At 46.1% G+C, this 18,242-nt stretch overlaps 1 protein-coding gene across 1 annotated transcript in view; it reads right to left on the bottom strand.

The window, feature by feature from the left end:
- Positions 1-275: 275 nt before the first annotated feature.
- Positions 276-18,242, bottom strand: part of LIPC (lipase C, hepatic type) — a 159,737-nt gene continuing 141,770 nt past the window's right edge. The window contains exons 8-10 of the mRNA XM_027067364.2: positions 7,427-7,544; positions 5,536-5,754; positions 276-515 (exon numbers count right to left, since the gene is read on the bottom strand). Of these exons, the coding sequence (XP_026923165.1) occupies positions 404-515; positions 5,536-5,754; positions 7,427-7,544 (449 nt within the window). The 3' untranslated portion in view covers positions 276-403. The remainder of the gene's footprint in view (positions 516-5,535; positions 5,755-7,426; positions 7,545-18,242) is intronic.

Raw genomic sequence — 18,242 nt, forward strand, 5'->3', positions numbered from 1 at the left:
TATTCATTTACTTAATTTTTTAAAATGTTTGTTTTTGAGAAAGAGAGAGAGAGAAAGAAAATGAGAGAGTATGGGGGAGGGGCAGAGAGAGAGGGAGACAAAATCCCAAGCAGGCTCCGTGCTATCAGTTCAGAGCCCAATGTGGGGCTTGAACTCATGACCCGTGAGATCATGACCGGAGCGGAAAGAATCAGATGATTAACCAACTGGGTCACCCAGGTTCCCCCATAATAAAGTTTTTAAAAGCTCAGTTTAGAATCATGAAACTGTACACCTCCTTTAAATCTAAACTTTATTTCAACTTTATGCAACATTGTTTATATAACTTGGGTTTCCAGATAAAGTAACCATTCCAGAGGAGGAATAAGATCATTTGTTTTTCACATTGGGTCTTCATTAAAGCTCATCTGATGTTTCCCTTCAGTTTTTTAGAGTTTCTGTTACATCTCACAAAGGTTTTCTCCTGGGTTGGTTGGAGTTGTAGGCCATCCGTGTTTTCGGAGCAAAATGTCATTCTGAACAGAAAACATAAAGCAAACAGAGCATCAGCTTTTAGATGGAGCTTATTGAAGTGTTTCATCCTTTGTAAATAAATACTCAATTTATGTAATGCATGCTATTTTTAAAAAATTAGATTCTTATGTTCACAAATATTTTCATAACTTCAGAGAAAAACCAAACCCAAGTCTGTAAAGCAATCAGTGTAAGGCTGCTTCCTAGAGCTCTGCACTGGGGTGATTTCAGCTCTGTGAGAACAGAAAGTCCTTGGGGCTGTTCTCCTTTTTTCTCCCCAACCACAGCACGTCAAAGATTTGAGGGTAACTATTGTTCCTTTCACTGCACTGCCCTGACTCCAGGGCAAACATTTGCAGTTCCTTCAACTGTTCCTCACAAGGCAGGCTTCTCTCCCCAGCCTTCTTTCTTTGGGCAGGCTCCAGTTTGCCAGTGCTGTTCTTAAAGGTCCCCGGGCATGAGGCCACTGTCACCAGCCTCTGCAGGGCTCAGCCCTGTAAGCCCAGCCCCTTCCTCTTATTGGTGCAGACACTGTCCAGTTCGAGAAGACATTGCTCTGTGTTTGTGGTCTCTCTTGGAGACCAACCGCTAGACTGCTCTGACTGTTCATTAGCTTGGCCTGAGATGCTGTTTGCTAACTTGTATCCATTAGGACGAAAGTGTCAGTAGTCACAAAGAATTCTAGTTTATGGTTTTTCTTCCTTCCTTCCTTCCTTCCTTCCTTTCTTTCTTTCTTTCTTTCTTTCTTTCTTTCTTTCTTTCTTTCTTTCTTTCTTTTCTTTCTTCTTTCTTTCTCTTTCTTTCCCTGCCTGCCTGCCTGCCTTCCTCTCTTTTTTTGAATTATATCTAAGGTCAAGTCTTCATTAAATCAGACTTTTATAATTAAAATAGTGTATAAGGCAGACAGAGAAGGACAAATACTGCATGGTATCACTTATATGTGGAATCCAAAAAAAAAAAAAAAAAAAGTAAAAGTCATAGAAACAGTAGAAAAGTGATTCCCAGGGCTTGGAGGGAGGGGAGATAGGGAGAGGTTGGTGAAAGGGTACAAACTTTCAGATGTAAGATGAATAAGGTCTGAGGATCTAATGTAAAACACAGTGACTATAGTTGGTAACACTGTACTATGTATGTTTAGGTGATGAATGTGTTAGTTAACTGGATGGGGAGGATCCTTTCACATGTATACATATATCAAATCACACTGATGTACACTTTAAGTATCTTAATTTTGTCAATTATATCTCAAGAAAGCTAAAATAAAGAGTATTATGAGTAATTTGTGAATACAATTTTGAAAAATTCAAATGGTAAAGATATAAGTGAAGTCAAATATTAAAAGGTCCTCTTTGCCATCACCCTTCATCAATATCACTCTCCTCCACTTTCCTGGTTTGGCTTATGTATTTCCAGACCTGTTTCTATGCATTTATACATATATCAATGTTCATATGCAAACATAAATAATTCTTTTTTTTTAATGTTTATTTATTTTTGACAGAGAGAGAGAGCGAGCGAGCGTGCAACCATGAGCAGGGGAGGGGCAGAGAGAGAGGGAGACACAGAATCTGAAGCAGGCTCTAGGCTCTGAGCTCTCAGCACAGAGCCCGACACGGGGCTCGAACTCACGGACTGTGAGATCATGACCTGAGCCAAAGTCGGGCGCTCAACCGACTGAGCCACCCAGGTGCCCCAAACAGAAGAATTCTTAATAGAAGTGGGATTATAATGTATGTATTTTTGTATGTAATGTATGTATAATGTATGCATTTTTCTGAAATTTTTCATTGTCATCAAGTAATGTACTTGGAGACCTGTTCATAACAATCCACATGAATCTATTTCATTCTTTTTCACCTCCTGCACGATATCCCATTGTATGGATATACCACCACACATTATAGCCACTTTCCTATTGATGGACATTGAGATTTTCCCAATGGTTTATCATTTACAGATAGTACTGCAATAGACATTTTTGTATCTATATATGTTTTGTGGTATGTTTTGTGGATGTTTGGAGTATTTATCCAGGAGAGATACCTAGAGTTAAAATTCTGGGTCTTAGGTGTATTTAAAATTTTGATAATGTAAGCTCCATGAGACCAAAGGCTTTGTCTATTCTGTTCACTGCTGTATACCTAGCATAAAGTAGGTGCTCACTAAATGTTAGTCATTGAATGAAATACTCCTGCAGAAGCTCCATAATTTACATTCCCATGAATAGTGTATGAGAATGCCCGTTTCTCCACTCCTTTACCAACTCTGGATATTGTCTGTTTTTTAATTCCTGCCAAACTAATGGGTGACCAGTGCTAATTTCATTGATCTTTGTTTTGCATTTACATGATTACTGTGGAAATTGAACATTTTCTCATTATGTTCAGCCGATCACTTTTTATGTCCTGCTGTAGAATCAATGTTATCTGTCTTGTCTCTTCAACCACATTGGGCCCTTTCATCCCTGACTCTGTGTCTTTGGAAGAGAAAATCACCTCTCACTGAATTCCTCCCATGGAGGCACAGAACGAGTTACTTAACCATTTTTTTCCCCCTTGTAGTTAGCAGACAGATTAAGAGTTATGAGGTTGAATATTTACACCCTGGCTCTGGGATTACGGATTGTGGAGGTGCTCAAAAATTGGTAGTTGTTATCAGTCTCACGAGACATATATTGTGAATTCCATTTATCACGGAAGAACTGAGTCAGAGCGGTGCAGTCGGTGTCCGAGGCTACACAGGTGGCGACCAGCAAGTGGAATTTGAGCTTAGGACCGGCAGACGTGGGTCTGTGGATTCTGCCTACATTACTGCTTTGCTCGCTGCCTGTCTCTCCGGGAACGCCTCCTGGCCTCCCCAAAGCCTGCTGTAGCACAGCACCCCTGACCCGATGTCTTTCTTCTAGGCTTCCTAGACCATGCAATACTAGACCTTCACTTACACAAAGTGTGGTCCGTGTGCCAGCAACATCAGCAGCACCTGGGAGCTTGTTACAGATGCAGAATTTCAGGCCCCGCCCAACCTGCATTTTAATTGCATTTCAACACGATTCTCAGATGATTCCTGTGCACATTAAGGCTTGAGACACTGGGATGGAGCGTGTTATTAGTAAAATTAATGCGTCTTGTTTTCCTAATTAGGCCCTGGAATTTCTTTATACAGAATCACAGCTCAGATTTTTTTGCTTTCCCCTAATGGCACCTCATAGTGTGAAGATGCACAGGGAGGCACTGAGTACTTGCAACTTAAAAAACAATGGATCCCACAACCCCTTCTCTTTGTCCAGCATGTACCTCTTACAGCTCCAAGGAAGGGTTTGATACGCATGTATATTAATGTCCAGCCCTGCAACTCTGCTGGCTTAGACTAAGGAAAGTCAAATTCATGGGGCCAAGATTAATAGAGGAAGGGACTGTTGGAAACAGTGCATGGGCAGTAAATAGGCAATGAATCAGACAAACCCTGAATCAGATCTGGGCCCAGACAATTATCAGCCCAAGCTGTGTAATGTCTATCTAATGAGCCTCAGCTTCCTAATCTGCACAGCCAGTCCTACCCATTTCAGAGGGTCATTGGGAAGGTTACATGAGACTAACACTCTAGACTTAATTCTGTGCCCACCACGCGGTGGGAGCTCTGTAAGCACCATTCCCTTCCCTCTGCCTTTTCCTTCTTCAGAACCGTGTGGGTAAGCACCAGTGAGAAGGTTGTGTTGTGTTTTATACAGCTTTTCAGGTCAAGTCACAGAGAATCGTCATGGTGAACAGCCTCTAGAACTGAGGAATTACCATCTAGCTGAGAGAATGCGGGGAAGGGTGGTTTTCAGAAGTAGTGCTCTTCTAAAGGGCCAGAAAGTCATGCAAGAATAGCTAAGTGTATACGAGGAGAGAAACAGTTTAATTTTCTCAAATTGATCATGTGGAGAAATCTGTTGGCAGGCTGCAGAGTATGCTCTTAGTAATTGCCAGGATTTTGTATCCCAGGGAGATAAAATCTCAGAGCGCTGTTGTGTAAAGGACTCCGGGGCATAAATCTGCCATGGGACCGCTCCTGGCCATGAAGCCTGTCGGGGGAGGGAGGAATGTAGTTCAGAGGTGAGAGGCCTGCTGTTTTCCATCTCTACTGAGGACAAGCCAAAGAGAGAAATGGGCTTTCCAACAAAGGAAGGTGGGAGAGGAGAGACAAGTTTCCTGAATACAGTGGGGAGGAGGAGGAATGGTCTGGGGAAGGACAGAATTCTCCTTTCATGGGCATGGTTGCCATGGCAAAATATGTTGGGCATCCCTCTGCTCTGCTGATAGGACTGAAGGCACAGCTGGACCACCCTTTCTTTCTTTTATGTCCTACTCTGCCCCCAACCCCTTATTGTCCCTGGGGACCTTGGGGCCAAGGGAGATGTTAAATCACACAGAGTAGCATTTCTTAAGGCTTACTCCATTGGTCCACATCAGAATTTCTTAGGGCTTTTATTAGCAAATGTGTGTCCTGGGTCCCTTCACAAACCACCATAAATCAGGAGCTCTGGAGGTGGCTTCAGGAATTCTGCATATTTAATAAGCTTCCCACTGACTCTTTGGCACTCTAAGATTTGAAAGGCACCATTGCAGAATGAGATTTTGAGATTGTGATCTGTTACAAGCATTTCTCTGGGTGAACAATAAAAAGGAAATGTCACAACTTGGTCCTTGCCAAAGTACAGTCCTTGGACATCTCCTGGTGATTCACCTGCATGCTGAAGTTTGAAAAGCACTGCGCCACTGAGGTGGTTTCTCAAACTCCAGAGGCAGGTAGCTGTTAACCACAGGCAGTGGGAAGAGACTGGACTGGGCGTCAGAAGACCTTGGTCCTTCCACCTATGGCTGTGTGAACTCAGGATGGTCATTTCACATTTCTGAGCATCTATAAGCCATCATGAGGACATGATAATGCACACTTTATGATATAAATGTAAGTATTAATTACGGAAGTGCTGGTACATGCAGGTGCATGACAGGTGTCAGGGAAGGCTGTGTTTGCACTCACCGTTGCTGGGTTTCTCCCGCCTTGACTCTGATGGTCTTTGCAACAAGACCCGAGTAGAGGGGCCTTCTGCTCCATGGGATGATGGTTTGGACCGTGTTCCAGACATTGGTCCATACTGCGCCATTTTCCCACTTGAACTTGATCATGACCAGCTCACCGATATCCAAATCCAACGTGATAAGGAAGGAATAGGTTTTATTACTAGTAATTTCTTGATCCCTTGAAGATACAAAGGAAATCAGACCCAGTTTATCTGTAACAGCAAAGTCATGTTTGGGCACATGCAGGATATGTTAGGCTTGCCTGAGTGACTTAGGGAGGTCTTTTCTGTTGCTTTTCCCAAACTGGTGTTGGACAGACTATTTTTAGAAAAAGCAATGGTATGCCAGACTATTAATATTGGGAAAACCATGCTACATCCTATGTTAGGATATTTTTATTTATTTATTTATTTATTTATTTATTTATTTAGAATATCCCAAGCAGTCTCCACTCTGTCAGCAAAAAACCTTATGTGGGGCTTGAACTCACAAACTGTGAGATCATGACCTGAGCCCAAATCAAGAGTCAGATACTTAACTGACTGAGCCACCCAGGGGCCACTGTGTTAGCATATTTAAAAGGCTCTGAGAGTTCTGCCATAGTGAATCTGGTAACTTTCTTTAGCTCAGGTTTCCTAGCTTCAACACTAACACATCAGGAAAGAGAAGACAATGGAGCTTTGGCAATGACCTCGGGGCAGTTCAGCTCTCTGTGGGTTTAAGTAAAGCCACACCACACTCTTATTTTCCCACTAGTCCTTTTTTTTCTCCCCATATAAATAGAAACAACAAAGTATAACAGTAACAGAAAACCACATGTTTAGGTGATGGACCAATTTGGAGCAAGATTTAAATGCAGGTCCTTAGATATCATTAGCAGCTTTACTCACTAATCTCCAAGACATTAACATGTCCCAACATTGACTGAGAAGCATGGAAAGCCACAGTGACTTCCCACTATGGAGCTATTTCCCAGGAGAGATCTAGGACAGTGCAGAGGTAACCCTGGATTTAGGGCGAGACAGGTAGATGGAGGGTTCCCCTGCACGGCTCGCCATCGCTCTTCCTGCAGAATGTTGTCAAGAATTGTTCAGGAATCCATCTACCCTGCTCGGCTGTGAGCATACTAGGGCTAGGGTCCTCTACCTCTGGGGCATAGCACAAACACTTGCTGAACGATGGAATCAATGTGATTGATGATCAGAGATCCAAACCTGGGGGCCATTTTCCAGACCTGAGGACTGTCCCTGGAGCAGGTGGAGTGTCGCTTCCCAGGAAGACCCCATGCTGAGGGTGGAGATGCTGAGAAAAAGCAGCCTTTTTCTGGCCAGTGAAGCTGGTGAGCCTCTGAGGGAGGCATGAGGCCACTGTTTGCCTTGTGAGCAGGTGTGTAACAGGGCAAAGGACAGATGGGCAGGCTGGCAGTGCAGGCTGACCGAGATGGGAAATGTGTGCGAAGTTGAAACCAGTTTTATTTCTGTGTTACGGTTCTCAGAACTCACTGGAAAGGGACTCCGGGCCGTCCCGTGGACACCTGCTCCAGCCCTCCCTGCTCCTCCCTGCCCGGCTCTTCTTCCTGCACTGTGGATGGCTCTCGCCACCTCCGGCTTCCCTCTCCACTCAGCTCACAGGGCAATGAATCGTTGCAAACCCGGGTAGTTCCATCATAAAGCAATCTGCGGGGCTGGGCTCGGGGGTACGTCCCGTCTGAAAGATGTTTGGAACAGTCATATGGGCTGAGAAGAATAAGCTGTGTCCGGCCTGACCCTTGAAGAGCACAGGGTCCATCTAGACCCTGCGAGAAAAAGCAGCACGTCGTCACCAGAGACGGGGCTGCACCTTGTACTCACAGAGTGATGGTAATTTTCTGGTTTTCCTCTTTTGTTCCCAGGAGTGTCATGGTAAACGTTGGTTCTACTGGTTTCTCAAGTTGGTTGATGAACTGGATCTTGAACTGGTAATGATACACTGAAGTGAAAAGGTGGAGGGGGAAAGGGAGAGACAGAGAGAATTTAAGTGGATGTTTTAAATTAAAAATCTTATACTTTTAAAATTTAAAAATGCAGAGGGTAAAGTCTAGATGGGTTGATACCAACATTTTTTCCCCCTGGGTGGTGGGATTATGAATGCTTTATATATTTTTCTTTTTCTTTCTCTGTATTTGCTAAATGTCTACAGGGGACGTCTCATGTATTTGTAATACAATAATCACTATCCAACAGAAGAAGGCAGAATAGGAATCTGGTATACCTAGCATTCTCACCCATTTCTAGATACAATCCTGTTGGACTAGTCCCCTTTCATAAATTGGTAGTTAGTGTTTGTTAAGAGTCCCCTTTCATAAATTGAAGGATATTATCACCTTTCAGGCATCTGAAAAAAGCGAGAGAACACACTGCCATTTTTTAGCTTTGCCTCTGTTTGATGGGGTCACTTTTGGGGTGGACAGAGCTCTAATTAAGAAGCATATGCCCTAATGACCACATCTCTATATTCTGGAACAGTTCCTGGGCACTAGCTCTGTGGGGGTCAAGGAGAACATTTTCTGATGGAAATAAGATAACTCTAGTGCTGGCACTTGGGCCTAAAATTTTTCCATCTTGTCAAATGCTCAGAAAGTCCTTCTACTGGGCTGTTTAGAGAGGGGAACTTATTTTACTCTTCTTTACCTAAATGCAGTCTATATATAATTACTACAAGTACACTCCTTGCTATTAGACGGGTTCGTTAAACACTTCACAGGGCATCATCTCATTTACTCGTCATAACAACCCTGTGAAGTAGGTATTGTCATCATCGTCCCCTTTTATAAATAAGAAACCTGGGGCCCAAGAGGTGAAGGGACATGTTCAAGATCACATAGGAGAGTCTGACTCCTCACTTGGACCTACTGCTAAGGCTCCTAAGATGGCCTTGACCTCCCCTGTGTTGTCACAACCGTCTATTGGGCTGTTTCTGAAATTACCCCACCTCATTCCAAAATGGCTGGTTGCTGCTTGGACTTCTCTCTTTTGCTGTCCACATATTCTCTAAATACCTGTAGGGTTTTAGCTCCAACGTGGCAAACAGGTTTCATAGGGTATGCCAAGTCCACTTGATTGATAGGACTGCCCAGAGCCCTGTGTTGAGATGGGTTCTGAGGCTACACCCAGGTTCTTGGGAAGACTGGTGTCTGCCTTGGGCAAAGGAGAGGGATTTATGGCATGCTTGCTGTGTATTTGCCCTTCCTGTTCTAGGTAATAATTAATCCAGTAATCCTGATACAGTGCCTTCCACATAGTAGGTGTCTAATAAATTTTGTGGGATGAACACACTGACAGTTTGCTCTGGAGTAAAAAGAAGGGTATTCCTATTAAGCAGGATGGAAGTCACCTCTGAGAATCCAACACCCGAGTTTCAAGCTGTGTTGTAGGAGAATTCCCACCGGAAAGCATAGATCGTGGCACTAGCCCCTTGTTCATCCATCCCATACATCCAGTGTGTGGAAATTCACCCTCTTTGTGAATCAACCTACTACCTGCCAAATGGTGCATTTCTACTGGAGGTTGGTAGCTATGTGCAAACCTGGCGGCAGCTCATGGTGTGTTTGCCAACACCCCAGCTGCGGTGTCCTGGTTTGCCTGTATTGCTGGGATTCTGGGTTATTTACCCCACCCACCCCTTTGACATAAATCAACCTTCTCATTTGGTCTTACGGTGGATTAGCTTATGTTCCTGGGGTTATCTCTAGGGTTTGCTCTGAAGCACCAAAGTTTATTCATGTATTTTTATGTTTCCAGCAAGAACCAAACACTAACAGTTGATTTATAGGCCATGAAGTTTTCTGCTTTAGGTAGGAGCCAGCTTGGGCATCATCTGGCCTCTTGGACAGTGCCCCGTGCATAATAGGTGCTCAGGTCCTTAAGCTCAGATCCTTAAGCATGGGATAAAGTAGTTTGATGCTCTCAGGACTAGGAGGCTGGGGGTGAGAAATAGGAGAAAGGCTCTGGGCCCAGGTTCCAGAAAGGGTTCTTCAACCTTAGGTCGCAGTGATGGAGACAGGGACTCTGGCCTATCATCTCAGAAGCCTCCGAGGCCTTATGCTATTTGGGGTCTGTCAAGAGAAGCCTGTAACGGCAGACAGTGTTGTAAGTTGAACAGAGGCAAAAGGAAAGGTCCTTCCAAAGACACAGGCTGTAGGTGTGGGTGGGGCTGGATGAGGACAGGACGGGGCAGGAGGGCTGGCCTGAGGGTTAACCTCCTAACGAGGAGGCGGGCATCTTCCCGAGTACTCAAGGAACACTCCTACCAACCAATTTTAATCCAATTTAATGTGTATTAATTGAAGTCTACTGGTGCTCAGCCCAGTGCTAAAAGCCGTTGGGGATAAAGGATAAAGGAGTACAATTGGGAGTATGCACGGTAACAACACTGGCTAATATGTATTTTGTTTACCTGTGCCAGGCACTTTGCATCTCTTATCTCATGTAACCCTCACAACAGCTGACACTATCATCACCTCCTTTTAGAGAAGAGGCAACTGAAGCACAGAGAGGTTACGTGACCTTTCCAGTATCACACAGCCAGATGTAAGCCCTGACCACCCGGCTCCAGGACTTGAACTTTTAAGTGTTTGTACCTGGGACCATAACTTTATATACCCTAAGGAAAAAGTTGAAGTATGGAAAGAGATTTAAGTTCGAGAGTGTCATAGCAGGATTACTTCACTAAAAATAAATCAGAAGCACCTTGGATAGTCACCAACAGAGGAGAGACTATGGACTAATAATGACCATTATGATAACTACCATTCAGCTGTTTACCATGTCTCAGACACAGAGCTAATCGGTTCACGTAATTATCTCATTTCTCATTAACGATGACTTTGTGAGACGCCCACTCTATCCTCCCTCCGCAGTGGTTAACACACGCAGAAGCTGACGGTGGGGGAAGTCAAGTAACTTGTCCATTGTCACGCAGCTAAGGGCTGGTGAAGCTGCAATTAGAGGTGAGTCTGCTGATTCTGGGTTCATGTTCCCAACCATGTGATTTACTCTTATGGAGTCATTAAAAGACATTTTTGGAGCAATTTCAATCCTTATAAAAGAAGTGGAAAACGAAAACAAAAACAACCCCAAACAACAACCAGGATACAAAACTGCATATCTAACATGAGACCAACTTTATAAAACAGAACACACAGGAGGGAGATTCATAAAAATATAACAGTGCTTGTCTTTGGAGAGCAAAGAGGGGTAATTTTTATTCTTCTTTACGCTTTTCTGCAAGTTTTGTGTTTTCTACAATATGCAGGGATTCTAATTAGAATTTTATTGGAAGAAGAAAAAGCTTTTAAACAGAGTAGAATGGAAAACAAGAGAACCAGAAGCCATGGACCGGACTTAGAGGACCTTGCAGCTGGGAAGCCGAGTCACATTTGTGACCCTGGTCACCTCCTGTTTTCCTGTCTCATGGGCGTCAATGTCCATGTCTTCTCTCCCCGAGGGCAGGCTTGGTGTCATAGTAAGGCTTCTATCTCCACGAGTCTCAGCATGCACCAGGTGTCTAAGTGGTATTGGGGGGCTCTTTGTGTGAAAATAAGGCAGGACATCTGCTGCCTGAAAGACCCTCACTGTGAATTGGCATAATGAGATATAATGTTCATTTGCTGAGACCCTGCTATACATCAGGCTACATACTAAGCGTTTACATACATCATTTTTGGTCCTCATAACAAGACTAAATAAGGATAACATGCTGGTCAGGTTCCATCTTCTCCACCTACCCCTGCTATCCCCATCCACTCTCTGCCCGCCCCATGGCCTACATCTCCCGGGTTCCCTTGCCAGATGGTTTCTGGTTGGGAGGCATGAGCAGGTGATGAGGGCAGAGCAGAGAAAGGTCAGGGTGTTTTTCCCTCTGCTCCCGCCTGCTTTGGAGCCGGACCACGAAGTAACTGTGCCCCACAAGTAGCTGCTGTGTGGTTTCTGTAATACCACCCGCCCTCTGTAAGGAGTCCTGCCCACTCCCTGGAGCTGACCTCGGCCGGCGGAGTCCTGTTTTCTCCTGAAACCTAGAGAGGTAGGGTGTCAGTTATTCTGGTGGATTACAGACAAGGAAGCAGAGATTTGGACACATGTCCAAGGCCACCCAGAGTGTTACAAGTGGAGCAGAATTTGAACTCAGGTGTCTGTCTCATTCTAAAATCCCCTTCCCACTGTCTCCTGGGGTTCTGGTTCTGGAAGCTGCATCTGCCCTTTGACAGCAAATGCAAACACTCAGCCCCTGAAGCAAAGCTGCTGTCAAAACCTGCCTGGAATGAGGCCATCAAGACGAAGTGCCTGCTGGGCCTCACCCACCGACATCCGTCCTGGGCTATGACTGCTGCAGATTCCTCCTGCCTGTCCCCTGAATGCCTAGCCCCTGAGTGGGGATAAATGTTTCATGTCCCTCCACTGGAGATGGGTTTTTGTCTTCCTTTGTTCTTAAACTGTGAGTAGGAGGAGATTGAATCCTACATCTGAAATGCTGTGGTTCCACGGTTCTGGGGAAAGGTGTAAAATCCAGGGGTCGGCCTGCCAGGACCCCTTTAGCATCCTTTGAATGAGAATCTCCTGTCCTCCCTCATTGTCTCCCTGGGGTGGGGCCTGTGCAGGAAGTCAGAACCCCAAAGGTGCAGAAGTGGCCTGAGTCCACCGGCTTCCCAAGAGCTCCTGAAAGATGTATGGGCTGTGGAGGGGCACAGGAGTGAGTGGACGAGGGCACGCTTGTGTCTGCAAGAGCCCAGCTGCAGAACTCAGCAGGTTGACAGCACAGAGTCCTGAATTACCTGCACTAGAAAAGTCACTTTTTTGGTGAAATCTTGAAATGACATAATTTTTGTAAATATGAAAGAGCCTTTCATACTGAGAACTAATTAGATGTTCTTATTTTGGATTTTTGTGTTTTCCTTTACAAGAAAAAAAAAAAGACAATTTGCCTATCATCCCCTCTCCCTGCAACTCCGGGACAATGATGCTGTTACAAAGATTAAGGAAAAAAAGGTGAGTAATTTTGCTCACTTTCCCTTCTGACATGTTTAATAAGGATTTTAAAAAATGATTTAGGAGAAATGCTTTTGATCTTGTGACTGCAAAGGGGCCAGCCCAATGCATTCCTCAGTTCAGGCAGAAGAAATTATTTTAGGTCTTAAAGATAAAGAGGATGAAACAGTCCATTAACCCTGAATGAGATCGGGCAAATGCCATCTAGAACAGACGTGTGAGGCCTCTGGAGATTCTCCGCCTATAGAGAGTCATTCTGAGATTCAAATACCCCAAGCACCCTGGATTCTGATCTCACGTGAGCCCCACTGGTGCCACGTAAAAAACAACTTACGGGGCGCCTGGGTGGCTCAGTCGGTCAAGCGGCCGACTTCGGCTCAGGTCATGATCTCGCAGTCCGTGAGTTCGAGCCCCGCGTAGGGCTCTGTGCTGATGGCTCAGAGCCTGGAGCCTGTTTCAGATTCTATGTCTCCCTCTCTCTCTGACCCTCCCCCGTTCATGCTCTGTCTCTCTCTGTCTCAAAAATAAATAAACATTAAAAAAAAACACAAAAAGCAAAAAACTTAAGTTTCTTTGCATAAGCCAGCTGCTGTCGGCATTGGATTGTGGAATTTACAGAAAGAGAATAGTTTGTTGCTTCTTTTTTTTTTTTTTGTCTCACGGAAAAAAAATGATTGCGGATCATTAGATATTGGCTCTGGGACATATTACTACTCTCTTTGCACACATCAAAGAGGTCTTTTCTTTCAGTGTATTGATTTTCTTTCATGAAGATCGGAGGGATGGGATCTCTTGTGTTGTCTTGCAGCACCAAGGGCTTGTCCTTAGACACGAACGGCCTCTGAGGCGAGAGGGGCAGCTTCAGACGGTGGGACCGAGAGGCCCGAGGAGGGTGCTGGGCAGGGGCGAGGGCGGGGGCAGCCGTGCTCAGAGCAGGCTGGAGGACAGGCAGGCACACGTGGTTTTGTGACCATGTGTCTCTTGCAGCTGTGTGCTTATGTTGGTGCCCACATTTGGGCTTAATAGTACCGCACCACAAGTGTGATACCCCCGAAGCACTCCCGAACGAGCCTCTCCCAAATGTGCTACTTTGGCATGTGGGTGATTTTGAGCTGAAGACAATCAAGGCCCAAAAGACTCGGGAAGAGCTTCTTGCTTCCCCCTTATTTGCCCCAAAGAATTTGGAGAGGGGAGCTGGTGCAGGAAGAGAGCTCCCACAGCAGAGAGGTGCAGAGTCTGGGTGAGGTGTGGTAAGCCAGAGCTCAGACGGGCCTGTTGGTTGATTCCTCTCTGTGTCCCATTGCCTCTGCTTGGTGTGACAAGCATTTGTTTCCCAAACATCTTCCCATCTTCCTGTAAATTAATTTCCTTTTCTTTGAAACCCCTCAGGCCTGCTCCCTTCTCCTTATAAGAGGCCTCAGATGTTTGACTTCTTTAAATCTCTCGTGTCTATGTGACGTTCTAGTCCCTATAAAATTACAGTCTTCTCCTGCAAATCTGTTTGATGTGAACTTAATTAAGAGACCAGCCAAAAGAACCTAAAAAGTGTTGAGGCACCTGGGTGGCTCAGTCGGTAAGCGTCTGACTTTGGCTCAGGTCACGATCTCACATTTTGTGTGTTTGAGCCCTGCATAAGGCTCTGCACCGACAGCTCAGAGCCTGGAGCCTGCTTCAGACTCTGTCTCCCTCTCTCGCTACCCCTCCCCTGCTTAAGTGCACTTTCGCACGTGCTCTTTCTCTCAAAAATAAAGAAACATTAAAAAATTTTTTTCAAAAGAACCTCAAAAGGGTCAAGGAAAAATTTTCCTCCCTGACACCCTGTTGTCATGAGCCTGGACACTTCCCCTTTCTGTGGGCAGTTGCCTCTTCTGCTGGGGTTGGAGATGAGGGAGTGTGTGTGTGGTAAGGAGTGGCACCCTGCTTCCTGCTGTTTGTGCCCTAAGTGCTTCACATGAGAGGGCAATAAGAGCCCTCAACTGAGGGGCTGGAATCCTCTCTCGCGCACCTACTGCCACATGGCCATGAGCCCTCGTACCCTCTCTGAAGCTCAGTTTCCTCATGTGTAAAATGGGCATGTAGAGCAGTGTCACAGAGTTGTTGTGAGGATGTGATGAGACGGCAGGTATAAAAGCACCCGACTTGTAGAACGTGTTAACCCAGTGACACCTACTCCCTTCCTATACACAGACCTTACCAGGCACGGTTCCGAGCTGCACCCATAGGTGCCAGTTTTAGTGGTTCACCCCCGTGCTCAGCCACATACGATCACTTTGTGGCTGAAGAAACAGGCCCACATAGGTTTTGTCACTAGGTCAAGGTCACATATAAGGTTGGCAACAAAGCCAAATTCTGGACATTCCTTATTCCCAATCTCAAGCCTGTGCTGTGTCTACTCACCCATGAGTTTTTCTAGACCTCTCCGTGGAAATCAGCAAAAACCTTCCAAAGAAGTCATCGAGAGAAGCCAAAGACAAACAGACCACCGCCCCCCCCTCCCCCAACCCCACCACCCAAAGTCAGAGTTTGTCTGGTCAGCCAGGAGGAAAGAGTACTCAAGGAAGTTCGCATAGGTGGGATGAGGCTCAGAGTGTAGGGAGAGAGGGAGAGGAACAGGGATAGGGAGAGCAGAAGGGGGAGGGGGAGGGAGGGAGAGGGAGAGAGAGAGAGAGAGAGGGAGAGAGAGGGGAAGAAACTGCCTTGGTGCTATGCTCAGGAGGCCATGTGAAGGGGAAGAGCAAGGGCCATGGAATCAGTGCGACCTGGGGTCACACGCTGCATTTGCTACTCACAAACTGTGTGACACAAACTGTATGGGAAGCCTTAATCTCTCTGAATCTCAATTTATTTATTGGGAAATTCACCATAATTCGTTCCCAGCCCCACCCGTCTCAATTTCTGTCTCCCTGTCTCCCTGTTTGGGTTGTCGCAAGGATTAAATGATAAAGGAGTACGACATACCCTTCATGGAGCCTGGACAGAATAGGCCCCCTTAAACACCGCCTTCCTCACCTCCTAGTGGCCTCGTCCTACCCCAGGAGATTAATTAGATGTGGCCTTTGCTAAGCAGAACTTCCTCAGGATGGATATGTTCCCCTCTCTTCTCTCTTGGAACCCAGGCTTCTAGGGGCCTCTGGGTGGCTCAGTTGGTTGAACATCTGACTCTTGATTTTGACTCAGGTCATGGTCCCAGGGTTGTGGAATTGAGCCCCACATTGGGCTCTGTGCTTGGGATTCTCTCCTCTCTCTCTCTCTCTTTCTCTCTCTCTCTGTTCACCTCCCCCCGACCGTGTCTCTCCTCTGCTGGAGTGTGCTCCTGTGCTTTTTTTTTCTCTCTTTCAAATAAAAACGAACAAACAAACAAACAAAGCAAAACACAAGCTCCCGGACTGGTGAGGGTTCTTCCTGCGAGACTGAAAATGGAAGTGGACAATAAACTGCCTTGCGTCACTCTCCCCATTCTCTTCCGCTGCTGTGTGTTCTCCCAGTGGGCACTGGGTTCTGGCAAGCCAGCAGTTGTAGGAAACAGATCCTTTGATGGTTTTGTTGAAATATCTTGGGAGGCAGAGGTGGGAGGGTTAAGTTAGTCACCCTTTATGAAGCTACAATCAGGAGGTGATGTTTATCTTGCCCAGCCAGATCCTGCACTAAAATATATCGTACAATTAGATGTTCTTGAAAAATACGAATTACGGGTTCTCTGTAACCAGGGTTGGGCAAGTCTCTTCTTTTAAGAATCTATAAGTATTCATCAAATGCCAGAGAAATAGGTTTGGGGGGCCCAAGTCAGAGATGATCATGACCATGATGGGTGGAGAGAGGTGTAGTTATGGGGACCTAGATTAAAGGCCTCGTGCCAGTACCATTGATAGAACTTTCTACGATGATGGAAGTGATCCATTTTTGTGGTCTCTGATCTTGCGGCCACTTATTTGAGCACTTGGAAGGCAGTGTGATTGGGGAATCGAATTTTTGATCGTATTTAATTCTAAGTAATTTAAATCACCACATAGGATGAGCGGCTACCGTACTGGATGATGCAGCATTATATGGACCGCAGTGTCCCATGAGCAGCTGCTCCTGACCAGGCAGTCTCAACTGGGGATGATTTCTGGCCATACCTAGGACAGCTTGATGTGACTCCAGGGATGCTGCTCCCCAACAATGAACAGAATAGGATTTTGCTCACTGGAAGGACTGAAGCAGAACCAGGGAGGATTTGGAGGCCCCAAAGAAGGGAGGGTGTAGTGCAGGTTACAGCTTGTCACAGGAGTCTCGGTTGGAGGCCAACGTGAGTTCTGACCAGTTTCAGACAGTCCTGCCTCATAGCCTCCGTATCACTGGCCTCGTGGGTCCCGTGAACATCAGAAGTGTCTGGAGCAAGATCAGTGGTTGGCAATAAAGACACCTGATTTTTGTCTCCAAGTGACTCATGGCCCATCTTCCTGGGATAGCGCTGAGCATTGACATGTGGGAGGTGGCTGGTCTCCACTGAGCCCTGTGAAGTAGGGACTCTGCCTACTCTGGCTCAACTTATGCTTGAAAAATGAATGAATGGATGAACACATTGGCTTTTGGGAGCTGCTGGGGTGAGGTGGTGCTGCCCTAATGCAACTCTGGTCCTCCTTCATAGGAAAGAGAGCCCTGTGAGCTCACACCAGTGGTGTGTGGTGGTCGGGCACGTGGGTCCTTGGTAAAAGGAAGGAACTTAGCCTGGCTGTGTCTACTGGTCTTCCCCTCCCCTCTTCCTTCTCTGTGTGCTTGCCTGCCCCCGCCCCCCATGGTGCCCCCAGTTCTAAGCCCCCCATAGATGTCCTCTGACTAGACCAAACTCTTCACTTCAGACACACACCTCAGCTCTGGAAGGTGAAAAATGGCCTCCTTTCTTCTCAGCTGATGTCAAGGAGAAAACAAAGTCTTCCCCCTCTTCTCTCCTCCCTCCTTCACCCACACGAACAGACCAGGGGCAGATTACTGAAGTAAAAAATCACTCAGCCAGTTGTTTGGAGGTCCAGATCTAAATGCTGACGACCAGAAATTTACTTTGTGTCCCTGGGCAAATATTTCCCCCATCTGGGCCTGGGTGTCTGCGTCCATGAAATGGCAGGGTAGAATAGTCTCTAGAAATGCTAACATTCCACGATTTAAAGTAGATCCAGAGAAATGTGATTATCGGAGGGGCTTAATCACTCCAGGCAGCTTTGCCATTTAAAAGAGGAGCTGGTTAACCCAAATGAGTGTCTAATTGGCAGCCTGCGGTGGGAAAGCTCCCTTAAGCAGGAGGCCTTCCAAGTTCACTCGCCTGATCCGGGGTGGTACCTTTCCCTCCTCCACCCCCAAAGGGTCAGACAGCAGAGGGGACCCTCTGGCCCCTCAGGCAGGACAGGTCCATCTTCACTATAATGCTCTCAGAAGCTATCAGCTGCCCACAGTGGATTTCTGTCATTCCTGGGCTTCACGGAAGGGAAATCTGGCTAGAGAGCAGAAGTTCAGATAAACAGGAATCCTGTGCCTAAAAAATAAATCGCCTGGGAACTTGAACTTGCTAGTGTGATAATAAAAGGAATAGAGGCTGGGGGTCGGATGCACCTGGCTCTTGGCCTCCTTCCAGGCTGTATGGCCGCGGGAGGGTCACTCCACCCAAGCT

This window comes from Acinonyx jubatus, chromosome B3 (assembly GCF_027475565.1).
Source record: "Acinonyx jubatus isolate Ajub_Pintada_27869175 chromosome B3, VMU_Ajub_asm_v1.0, whole genome shotgun sequence".
NCBI classification, from domain to species: Eukaryota; Metazoa; Chordata; class Mammalia; order Carnivora; family Felidae; genus Acinonyx; species Acinonyx jubatus.